The following is a 13,276-nucleotide window of genomic DNA, read 5'->3' as shown; positions in this document are numbered from 1 at the left end:
GACTGCAAACACATCAGATGTCAGATATCGTTATCTGACAAACGGGAACGCGCATCGTTGATCGTCCATCGTTCAGGTATGTCAGATATGTCAGATTTTCCTTCAGATATGAACGACTGAACGATTTTTAAATAGTTATCGTTCAGATCTGAAGGAAAAATCTGACCGTGTGTATGCACCATAAGTAATGTCACTAGTGTTAATTGATAGCCACATAATGGCTGCTCCACTGTGGAAGCAGAAAGGTACACTATAAGCAGTACAGAATATACATACAGTACTTAAATAAAAGGTGTTTTGAGTTTTGTCTAGAATAGTTCTGTAAAGTATTTTGCAACATCAAATCATTTTTGCTTAAGAAATGTACTTCCACAGATCTCAATAGGATTATATCTGCATATAGCATACTGCTAATGTACCGGTATATACTCGAGTATAAGCCGAGTTTTTCAGCACATTTGTGCTGAAAAAGTACCCCCTCGGCTTATACTCGAGTGAAGTGTAGCGCTGACCGGACGGAGTTCGGTCAGCGCTACACAGCACAAACTCACAGCCGCCGGAGCCGGTGTGTTTGCTGTAATCAGCAGCCGCTGAGAGTCTGTCAGACTCTCATCGGCTGCTGCTGCTCCCACTGCGGGAGCCATCTTCCAGCTCCCGCAGTGGGTAATGGGATGGACGTCATGAGTAATGACGTCTCCCCCATGCAAAGCGGCCGGAGGAGCTGTCAGCGGCAGGACCAGGAGCGGGAGTTTCAGGTAAGTGATTTTTTGTATTTTTATTACGTCTCTCTCTACTGGGAGGGGGGGGGGGGGGGGGGGACTACTGGGGGCGACTACTACAGGGGGCACTACCAGGGGGGCATTAAAAGGGGGGATTACCACTGGGGGAATTACTACAGGGGGCACTAAAAGGGGGGGGGGGGACTACCACTGGGGACACTACCGGGGGGGGGGGGGGATTACTACTGGGGGCACTACCAGGGGGGGATTACTACTGGAGGCACTGAAAGGGGGGATTACCACTGGGGGCACTACCAGGAGGGATTACTACTGGGGGCATTACCAGCTGCTGCCATTTCCCACCCTAGGCTTATACTCGAGTCAATAAGTTTTCCCAGTTTTTTGTGGTAAAAGTAGGTACCTCGGCTTATATTCGGGTCGACTTATACTCGAGTATATACGGTAGTCATTTTTCAAATTAATATTAGGATTTAGTTTTCTTTGTGGGTGTGTGGTGGTTAGAGGGTGCAGTGGCAGGATTGCTCTTTTTTTTTTTTTTTTTTTTTTAAAGAAGAGGCTGGGGGGGTCAGTATTGATACAGCCTCAGGTCATGACCCCCTGATTTGATATTGCCACATGCCATGTCCTCCCTCATATTGATAGTGTCTCATGTCATGTCATTTACTGTATTCAAAGTGCCCAATGTCATGCCCCCCCCCCCTGTACTGATAATTCATATCATTCCCTTCCGCACCAGTATTGACCCATCTCCATTAACCTGACTATGCTACAGATCCTGTTCACATGAATCTCTATCAGCAGCAGATTCTTATTTCCCAGGTCCAATTCACATTTGGTGAAAAAGCATCTGGGGGTAAATTTACTAACATGGGAGTTCTGTTTAAGAAGTGATGTTGCCCATAGCAACCAATCAGAATCTACTTCTCATTTATCTAGCACCTTCTAGAAGATAATACCTGGAATCTGATTGGTTGCTATGGGCAACATCACTTCTTAATAGAACTCCCATCTTAGTAAATTTACCACCTAGTCTCATAAGACAAGACTGATCCAAGAGACAGGCTGACAGCCAATCATTGGGCAGGAGCCTGTTTCACAGATCGCACTGTACAGCGCTCACACCCCCACCCCAGGCCACTGCAGCAGCACTACAGATCCCCACATGCTGATAAATGGTGCACCTGGGCATTCACACTTAAAGTAAGGTTTGCCATTTGCGTGTTGTGGGCGTGTGCAAGCAACTGAGACCTATTCAGGGGCAAGTGTTCAAAAAGATCTGGTGATAAATGCCTCTTTGTATATACGGCCACGCCTCCCAGTACCCAGGCCCGTCTCAGCTCTCGATAGCTCTGCTCACAGGCGGTTGTACATGGATGACGGAATACAGGGGTAATTAAAAGCCATTTTCAAGCACACAATGCTGCCTCAAATGTGTCTGCTTTGCTTGTGACTCTGTACGTCTTTATATGCATTTTGTTATATAGTTATCAATTACTGCTCAACATACTTTAGTGTTCCCTCTAGCTCCGGCAGCAGGCAGGGCGCCGTAGCTAGAGAGGGCATTCTTGTGCGCTCCCCTTTTGTCATACTTGGGGGCGTGCCCGGCGCTTACGGACATGCCGGGCAGCCCCCAAGCTCTGTAGAAAGGGAGAATAGATGCCGGGCGCATTCTCCGGTGGTGACCGGGTCACCGCATGTTTCTCCACCCGCGGGACACTGCATCCCGCGGGTGAGAACAGCTCCCGCAGGCTGTGAGGGCAGGGCGCTTTTTGCCCTCCTCCTGGAGGGCAGGGTGCTTCTTGCCCTCCAGAAGGAGGGCAGGGCACCGCGCCCCGCTAAAACAGCCTAGCGGGAACGCTATACTGTCATCCAGGGGCTGTTTAGTAGAGGAGGGGCCCTGTGTGCAGACTCCTTCCGGGTCCCATCCTTTCTGCGGTGCAGTAGACTCTGGTGCTGTGCTAGAGTATACTGTACATGCGCATGTCTCTGGTAACATGGTCCCGGAGACTCCTCTATAGTACATGCGCAAGTCTACAGGAAAATTACCACCACGCCAGTTTCCCGGCGATTTTTGATGCTGCTGCAGCGCCGATGTGGGACTCAGGAGAGAGCTTTATAATGGGTGCAGGATGGGTGCTGTGGGCCTGTGTGCACTGCATACCCTGCACCCATTATAGATATGTCAATGCTATCATCCAGCACAGGATACCAACCGGATGGCCAGAATATTATATCATGTCAGCATACTGTATCCAGCACATACAATGCAGGCAATGATACCCATCAGTATCCAGCATATAATATTCAACACTGCCAACACATAGTACTCACCAGTGCCAAGCAGCACATGGCTAATACAATGTGAACCAATTGATTCCAACCAACTTACTAACACTAGCTGCACGACCTGTAAGTAATTTCACCACACATGTTATGGGTCTATACACAGATTTCATCACATTGCAAAGGGAATTGTATACATGTCTTTTCATTACACTACTGGGCTATTTTAAGACATCACACACCTAGGTGGGAGCTAGCAGATAAACCCCTATGTTATGTACTAAGCCTTGAAGAGATATAGTTGACAAAGTACCAATCGACCAGCTCCTGTCATTTTTCAAACACAACCTGTAAAGTGACAGGAGCTGATTGGTTGGTACTTTATCTCAGTACTATTTCTCTCTCTCCAAGGCTTAGTACATAGACCCCTTAGTTTTTCATCATTTAATATGAACACTGGAAACCAAATCTGCCAATAAACACTAAGCAAAGCTATACAAGCAATAAATATAAAAAAAAAAAGACTCTGCAGTTAATAGGTTTTGGGACATACAGTATGTTGTGCTCATCATTATATGTTGTTTTGCTAACACCAGGAGGTGTAGTTATACCCCATCATGGTAGAGACAGACCAAGCACCTGGCCCAGATCTTTCAAGATGGAACAGAATCGGAACCAGGAAGTTATAGACCAGTGAGCCTGGCTTCTGATGTAGGTACAGGTTGAGTCTCCCATATTCAAATATTCCGAAATGTCTGGCGCGATGCTGTTTCCGTGGCACTAAGAGCAGAAAACAGCATCGCGTCTGTAGTTTTGTCGGACTTCTGCTCGCACCCCAGGAGGCTTAACAGCGCGCTGAATTGAATAGCTATGGGAGCTCCTTCCCGGCGATATTCATTTTGCGTTGAATTGAATCGAGCCCAATGCTTAACTACCTTTATCATTACATAAGTCACTAATTAGATCATGTAATGAATACACTGGTGCAGCTTTGAACACCACAATGCAAGAATTACATAAGAGACCTAAGGGTTTATTTACCAGGCGTCGGGTTATAAAACCCATGCACTTCCCATTGTGTTTATGCTCCAAATTTAAAAAGGGGCAAATGATTTTACTATCAAAACACAGTCAGTAAAAGCATTACCCTTATACGATTTCGGGTATAAAACACAATAGGAAGCACCGGCTCGACTCTTCCGATTGTGTTTATACCGGAAATGTATATGGACAATGCTTTTACTAACTGTTTTTTAATAGTAAAATAATTTGCCCTTTTTAAGTTTGGAGCATACTCCCAATCATAAGTGCGGGTTCTAGATCTCGACTCACAGTACATAAACCCCTGGAGAGGTTTCAGAGATAGGACTCTGCAAAGCAAACAAATTATCAGATAAAAGTACTTTGCTAATTTTTCTCGGGCTCAAAAAACTAAATCAAGCATTGGTCACTTCAGGCACAAAAATATATATTTTATTGAACCGCGTGAAGAATTATTTTCAGAACAGAGCGTCCGTAGACTTAATGACATCCAGAAGATGTACACAGCGATGACTATCCTGCCGAAAATTGCATTTATTTTCAAGGTCTAATTGCGTGTGAGTCTGAATCAGGCCTAGAGTTGGAAGTATCAATTTTTTGGTTGACATGAACCTTGGGGGCTACTTTAGGCAAGAATGTAAGATTATGTTTATCTGAGTGTAGGTACAGAAGTGGTTCCTTGTCTCCTACAGCATGAAATCCTTCTCTTCTAGCGGATGTCATTGCTACCAAGAATATTACTTGTGCGAAACCTCAGAGTGATACCTAATAGAATGGTTTATCGAACATCCAAGGTGCCACACTAAAGATTTTATACAGCTGCGAATTCTTGTGGTCGCTTGAAAGATCACTTAGATAAATTGAAAATGATCTTGTATCCAACAATACACTCTTTGCCAATACCCATACCTACAATGTAACAGGGGCATGAGCTATCTAAGCCTTCCTGCAGAAAGTGCAGTATATGCTAGCAACAAGTGCTTTTATCAACTTGGATTTCCACCAATATATAAATGCTTTCCATACTTTGTAATATGCTTTAGAATAAGACTTCAATTTGAGAGACCCTTATTTTTTAATAATGACTGTTGACTCCCCATACATTCAAAAACCGATCCCTGATGTAGACGTCAAGGCAAAGGGTTAGAGGCCATGTTTGTTCTAGGAGCATCCCCTTTGCTACATCTGCAGACCAATATGGAAGCCCTGCTAATACTTCTGCTGCTTTGCTTTCAAGCTTCTTACAATAAGAGGAACGCAAGGGAATACATATCCCAGTTTGAACAGAGGGTCATTCCGTGTCAAATCAACACACTGATTTTACCTCACCAGCTCAGATTTGTTAAAATTTGGTATATGGAGAGTATATATGTAGTCTAAGAAAAATACAAGATACTACTGCTGCTTTAGGAAATACAGCCATAGGATGTAGCTAGGCTGATATCAGACTGCTAATCTAGAGTCCACGAAAGCAGTGACAGCCACCTCTGTGGATGCTGTACCTTTAGCCACAAGCATAATAGCATCCATTGAGACTTGATAAAGGAAGTAAATTCCTTTGGTCATGCTCTCCATATATTTTAGTTTCTTTTGTCTATTGACTTTATCTTGAGTATCAGTGGACAGATTGGCGATCCAAATCGGATTGCTCTGGAGCCAGAGTCACACTGTATTTAACGTTTGTACCTATGGCAGCATGTCATTTCTTATAGATCCTACAGACAGAATGACGGAGAAATGTTTTAAGTGAACCTCGGTGCTCTAATGGCCTAGCAGCTTTCGCGGATAGGCAAGCTACTGCAGATTGTATTTTGGATGTAGAGACCCAATAAGTGTTCTCAGTCTTTTAAAAGGGAAACATAGGGTCTGATGCAGAGTTGATCATATCCCCGTTTGAGGAGCATGTATTGGCGCGAGTTTTGTCCTACCCATCTACACCTGTCATTGAAGAGGTAGAATGAGTGTTTAATGGGCATCATCACATATGCAGAATTAAGAGGGGGAATATTTATGCTAATTCATCCTATGCAGACCTGGATATAAGTGAATATACACCTGCTTGGAGGTTTTCAGTTTGCATCTAGTATAGGGCAGGTGAAGTGCAACTGGGGATGAGGACAAGCAGCAAACCAAGTGCATATGCTACAGATAAAACACCCCTTGGTAGGGCTAATCTAGAATGGGTCAGTGTTCTGTGATACAGAGGTCCTGGCACCATACTGCAGCCTGGGTCAGTACTCAGTGATGTAGATGTCCCAGCACCATACTGCAGCCTGGGTCAGTACTCAGTGATACATACTGTATGTCCTGGCACCATACTGCAGCCTGGGTCAGTACTCAGTGATGTAGATGTCCTGGCACCATACTGCAGCCTGGGTCAGTACTCAGTGATGTGGATGTCCCAGCACCATACTGCAGCCTGGGTCAGTACTCAGTGATGTAGATGTCCTGGCACCATACTGCAGCCTGGGTCAGTACTCAGTGATGTGGATGTCCCAGCACCATACTGCAGCCTGGGTCAGTACTCAGTGATGTGGATGTCCCAGCACCATACTGCAGCCTGTGTCAGTACTCAGTGATGTAGATGTCCTGGCACCATACTGCAGCCTGGGTCAGTACTCAGTGATGTAGATGTCCTGGCACCATACTGCAGCCTGGGTCAGTACTCAGTGATGTGGATGTCCCAGCACCATACTGCAGCCTGGGTCAGTACTCAGTGATACAGATGTCCTGGCACCATACTGCAGCCTGGGTCAGTACTCAGTGATGTAGATGTCCTGGCACCATACTGCAGCCTGGGTCAGTACTCAGTGATGTGGATGTCCCAGCACCATACTGCAGCCTGGGTCAGTACTCAGTGATACAGATGTCCTGGCACCATACTAGTACTCAGTGATGCAGATGACCTGGCACCATACTAGTACTCAGTGATGCAGATGACCTGGCACCATACTAGTACTCAGTGATGCAGATGTCCTGGCACCATACTAATACTCCAGTGATGCAGATGACCTGGCACCATACTATAGTCTGGGTCAGTACTCAGTGTGGTAGAGGTCCCAACTAATCATCAAAACAACACTACTTGTTTAGAAGTGGACATATCGTTTAACACATTTTACATTTTTAAGTGCAAAATATAATAATCCATTACAACACAATATGCACAGTAAAACGGATGACTAAAACTGCAGTAAGAAATATATTTACTTACACTAATAATGGTTTTCCAGCTATCCTAGGATGCCTTAGAACTTCTGCCACCGTATCCTTTGTTTCCTCCATCCTCTCCACATCACTGGAATCAATAACAAACACCACTCCATAGGACTCGGCATAATAGTTTTTCCATATGCCACGGATTTGCTTGCCTCCACCAAGATCAAACATTGTGATGTCAAATCTCCCCTGTCTAATATTTGCTTTGGAGAATCCGACTGTTGGGGCCACATCTTCTGGAGACTCTGTTACAAAAAACAAAAGTTTCAAAAACACAATGCAACCAGTCACAATACAGGCTGGGTCTCCCATATCCAAAATGCTTGGGACCGGAAGTATTTGGGATATCTGATTTTTCCGTATTTTGGAATATATGCATACCATAATATCTTGGGAATGGGACCCAAGCCTAAACACAGAATGGATTTATGTTTCATATACAGATAGCCTGAAGATAATTTTATATAATATTTTTAATAATTTTGTGCATCAAACAAAGTTTACTTGCATACACAAAATTAATGTATGTTTCATATAGAGCATATAAACACAGCCTTACAATAGTTGTAAAAAATGTGTGTATTAAACAAAGTTTGTGTACATTGGAACGGCAGAAAGCAAAAGGCGTCACTATCTCAGTCACGCTTAAAAAAAAAAATAACGTTTTCCGGAATATTCCGATATGGGATATTCAATCTGTACTGATATTATATATACGTGCACTGATCATTTATATAACTATGATTACTGCTGATGGCACATGAGAGAAAATTATGTTGCTACAGAAACGGTTTAAAATTTAACTTTTTTTATGCTCCTTAGAATAAGTTTAGCTAAAATTGCATGTTTTTATTAATTTTTTGCTTTTGGAGGATATATTATAATAATAATTATAAATATAAAAATCTGGATCATCCAAGCCTCCTGATGTTTGCATCAGTCCCATTTCACTCTGGTAGCCCCATTATCTCCCGGCCTGGTGTCAGTCACCCTCTTCCTGAACGTTCATTCAAAATGGCAAGTACATGGTAAGTGGTAACATGTACTGCTTATGTGTATGTGTAGTAACATTCACTTTGTATTTTTAAATTCATTATTTGAATTCCGCCCAAAATGAAATATTTTGTTTTGGGTTAAGGTACCCTTTGAAAATTATAGTCTACAGACTCATTACAGTATTAGTATAGGAGCGCTGGTACTCCCATGTCTGAGGAATGTGTTGTAGAAAACCTATTCCGTAGCAATCAGTATTGTACTGTGTTCTAATTGGCCACTGGAGACCCTGTTCCATTGGAGAATATGGCTGGTACTTTATTTAACCCTGACTGGAATAAAAATATTGTAACTTATACTCTTGTCCAAGGATAAAAGGATAACGTAATATGTAATAATAATCAATTCTCATTTGTATCCCAAACCTATAGCAATAGCGGAGCTCCTCCTGTTAATGAATCACTGCAAGCACCTCTCCAGCTATGAAAGCCGGCTCTCCGACTCGGGTAACGTGGACTTCTAGGGAGGGTGCAGAACCCATTATACCGAGCTATAGATGGGGGAAAGGATTTACTGGGAGTTGTCCGCAGGCTTCCTGTCAGTAACCCCGTCACTGAATGTCACCTCAGCCAGTCATGTGTGGAGGAAATTGCTGGTGACAAAACAACAACGTGCGAACCGCAAACGGGAATATAATGTCAAAATACTTCATATATATTTCATGCAATGTTACATGTATTATATGTGATTGTTATTAATACAGTGTTCCCTCTTTATGAACCACCACTTAGTTCTACAAAATCCAATGTAATGATTATTGATATTAGCCTGATAATGAGAACTCATGACATCAGCCATAACATAAACCCCTCAGTCACTTCTCACCTCATAATCAAGGGCAGCTCAGTGAACACGCGTGGAACTGATGTCATGAATGATGTACTGTAATGAATCATTATGGACGCTTACATCTTAATCTGTATACCCAATCGCACCCTCTCCCTGGCCTCTTATACTTCCCAACCCTGCCCTCTCCTCTTCTCCAAAACTTATTCCTCCTGCTACTGCGTCCTTCTCTTTCACCTACCCCATCGCTCACATATCACCTGCCCGTATTCTATCCCTCTAACTCCTTGTGCCGGCTACAGGTGACATCAGCCCCAACCCAAGGCCTATCCAATCCCTGCAGTTACAACCCTGGGCTACAGTTACTATCGGACTCCCCATGGGAGTCAGAATACCTTAAGGGTTCACACTTAGGCAACTATCACAGCAGTCATAGCAATGCTATAGAGCCAATGTTTGTTTGTTGTGGACAAACTAAATCACAGTGGTGTATTTAACAACCATTGTTTCTGTTCAATAGAAACACAGACATTTACTTACCATAACGTAAGAACTAGGAAAACTTGAACACAATGACATCTCAATAATCAATTACAAGCTCTAAGATACATTCTACTGTAATAAAGCGGTAGCAGCTACATTGATATACACCTACACTAATATAGTGCAACTAGACATGAAATAACCTAAGTTGCACAATGGCATTCACATAACACAGTTTAAGAACTGAGTGGAGAGTAGCATGCCAATCTCATCCGATGAGAGAGTCTCCCAGTAGTTATAACCTTTTGTACAGTACTTTTGTTTTGATTCCCCTGCTATAAAATGTCCCAATCACATTGCACCTGCAGTATTTTTCCCATGCCCGCTCTCACACGCTCTCATTTTTTCTGTGCACTCTGGAACAATAGAAGAGTCTGCAAAAAAACACCCACCCATGATCTTTTCCCCTTCTCTGTCTCCAAACCCTTACAGAAAGCTGGATCTCCCCCTCAGACACAAAGGGCCTGATTCAGACCCACTCGCGAGCGGCTGTCAGCTCGCAAGTGGGTCGATGTTATGGACTGAGCATGCGCACGACGGAGGGAGCTCCGTCGTGCGCATGCGCCAGACGCGACGAGCGAAGGAAAGTCCTTCGCTCGTTGTGTCCGATCAAAGGGGGCGTGTTGTCAATGTTGATTGACAGCACGCCCCCTTTGGTGGGTGTGCCAGGGGCGTGCCTCCCTGACGGGGGCGTTCCCACGGGAACGCCTCCCGTCAGAAGCCGGCCCACTGACATCACTAGTGATGTCAGTGGGAGTGATTTTGGCTCTGATAGAGCCAAAATCACTCCGGAGCTTGCGGTTGAAAACCTCAACCGCAGGCTCCGGCTCGCAATTTCGATGGTCGCGATGGTCGTGACCATCGCGGCCATCACAATGCACGCTCGTATAGCCTGTGGGTGGTGACCCACAGCTATACGAGCGTCCAGGAGGACGCTCCATTTTCATGGAGCCCGGCCCTCATTCAGAGCGTGCGCTCTGCTCAGAGCGTACGGCTCTGAATGAGGGCCAAAGTCTCCCGTTGAACTCCTCTATGGCAGCCTGTCCTTCCTCCACAATCCTCATCTTAGCAACCATCATACTGGTGGTGGGAACATCCTTCTGTCTCATGCCTGTTATCTCCCTGAACCTTCCCTTATCTTTCCAATGTCCCCGTGGTACACTCTGCCAAATCACAAATACATTTTGTTGCATGAATTATCCATATAATCTCCATTTAACCTCCCTGTTTTTATTCTCAAAGATTTCAACATCCTCACTGACACCCTATTAGTTCTACTATGAAATGCCTCAAACTAATCTCCTCCTCCTCAACTCATAGGCTCAGCCAATGCCTCCTCCTATAGGCTCAGCCAAAGCCTGATGTCTCCCATACAGCGTGATTGTTACCACTTCAACAAAATCTTTTTCTACCTCCAAGACATCGCCAAGTTCCCCATTTCACGCCCCCCACCACTCTGACCACTATTTCCTATCTTGTTCCTATCCCAACCACCTGCTCACCCCCTCAAAAGAAAAAGTTGCACTCACTCTGCGACATCACAACAGTCTCAGACTTCTCCTTTTCGTGACTTCTCTTGAACTTCCCCATTTCTTCTGCCACAATGCTGTCTTTTCTCACTCTTCACCACACTCTCTAATGCCATTGATGCTGCAGCCACCTCCAGAAGTCCCACTACTACCCCATTTTAATTAACTTTAAATTCATTATTTATTTTGCCCCACTCTGTAAATCCCTTTCCCTGCATCCCCATTGCTTCCAAAATTAACTTCAAGCTGCTCACAGCCTCACTAACACGGACTATCTATACAACTCTGAAAGTCATGAGATACACCACAGCTCAACCAATCCACTCCACCTTGTACCTTTCACTATTTCATAGCTTCCCCACATGCCGATCTCCGAGGCTTCATCTGCGCTGCTACCAGTCTATGAATCATTTAGAGTGATACCCACCAAATTCTCTCCCAATCGATAATATTCTACTCACTGAATACTGGATTCTTCCTGCTTCTATAGTCAACCCCTTCCTAGATCATCAAGTAGATATAGTCCCTCTACTATGTGCCCTGACAAGTAGTGTAATCTCTACCCTAGGGGGTATATTTACTATATTTGCACACATACACTCTTTCAGCTCCACAGTCTGTTGTATTCTTATGAAGCCTTGACAAAGGTTCCGGAGTGGAACCGAAACGTTGGCAACTATGGATTATGTGCATGCTAATAAAGCTTAAAGTATGTTTTGAGTTCAAAAGCCTGGCGAGTGCCGTTATCTCTATGTATAGTAGATGTGATATCACACAATTTATATATATATATATATATATATATATATATATATATATATACATACATATATACACACAAAATTAGGAATAATCACACACACATACTTATTACATAAATACATTTTAAAAGAAGGAAATAGCACACACATTCAATAAATTTGTATTTAAGAAAAAAATCTTTAAATTTGCGAAAGTTTACGGACCCCCCCAATCCCCCTACAAAAAAACCCAAAAAACTACCTTTTGCATGAAATGCACTATTTATTTCTATAAAATTAAAAGTGAAAGGAGTCCTGAATATGAACAGATTTCATTAGATCGTCATAACACTACATTCATTGGACTGCCAGGTAGCTTGGAATAAGAGGCAACCATTAACAGCAATGGATCACTATCAATAATGAAGAAACCATAAAAAGCAGGTATTTTACTGTGCATGCCCCATTTGGTAAAGGGAATGTTGATTAATAATAATTAATAATAATAATAATAATAATAGAAAGTGTGCTGAAACATGCATTGATAAAAGATATTCCCCCTTCCAGCTTAAAAATAAGACTAAAAAAAATAAAATACATAAACCCGTAACAAAAAACAAACATTTCATCAGTTACAGATTTGCAAATATTATGGTGCGTACACACTAGACGATATGCTCCCTGAGCGATATCGTCTAGTGTGTCCCCGGCAGGGTGTGCTCAATGTCGTTTTTGACATTGAGCACAACCGCTGAACGATATCATTAACGATATCGTTCAGCGCCGGGCTCTCTTCCCCCATTCCCCAACATGCAGCAACCTGACGACATCGTCAGGTTGGCCTGCATGTTAACCCGATGAACGATGATGAGGAACGCGCGTCGTCGTTATCGTTCATCGTTTTAGTGATAAAAATGGACGATAAAGTGGACGACTGAACGATAACGATATCGTTCAGTCGTTCACTTTAATCGCCCAGTGTGTACGCATCATTAGGCCATTTATTTTTACATTTTAATGGTAAATAAAACAAGAGATATGGTAAGAACTTACCTTTGTTAACTCTGTTTCTACGAAGTCCATAGGGTCCACAGGTTGACCTTGGGGTATAGGTTGGGAACCAAATCTGGGCACCACGCAGTTAAAGCTTTTAACTCCCAGGATGCACTTGGGTCCACTCTCCCTATAACCCCACCCCCAAGCCAGAGGGACCTCAGTTTGTAAGTAGCCAAAGGCCGGAGGAGGAGAGAAAAAGAAAAAAAAACTGGAACACTCAATAACCATACTCACAGAAATGGGAGACGGAAAACCGGTGACCAGCCACACAGCCCATATGAAGCCA

General features: G+C 43.6%; 1 protein-coding gene across 4 annotated transcripts in view; it reads right to left on the bottom strand.

Moving 5' to 3' along the window:
- Positions 1 to 13,276, bottom strand: part of ARL13B (ARF like GTPase 13B) — a 79,813-nt gene that overhangs the window by 53,077 nt on the left and 13,460 nt on the right. For all 4 annotated transcript variants that reach the window (XM_088442032.1, XM_088442033.1, XM_088442030.1 and 1 more), the window contains exon 5: positions 7,279 to 7,528. In XM_088442032.1, the coding sequence (XP_088298158.1) occupies positions 7,279 to 7,528 (250 nt within the window). The remainder of the gene's footprint in view (positions 1 to 7,278; positions 7,529 to 13,276) is intronic.

This window comes from Taudactylus pleione, unplaced genomic scaffold (genome assembly GCF_031769625.1).
Source record: "Taudactylus pleione unplaced genomic scaffold, aTauple2 ptg000303l, whole genome shotgun sequence".
NCBI classification, from domain to species: domain Eukaryota; kingdom Metazoa; phylum Chordata; class Amphibia; order Anura; family Myobatrachidae; genus Taudactylus; species Taudactylus pleione.
The sequence above is the reverse complement of the archived record's forward strand: the minus strand, read 5'-3'. Positions and strand labels throughout refer to the sequence as shown.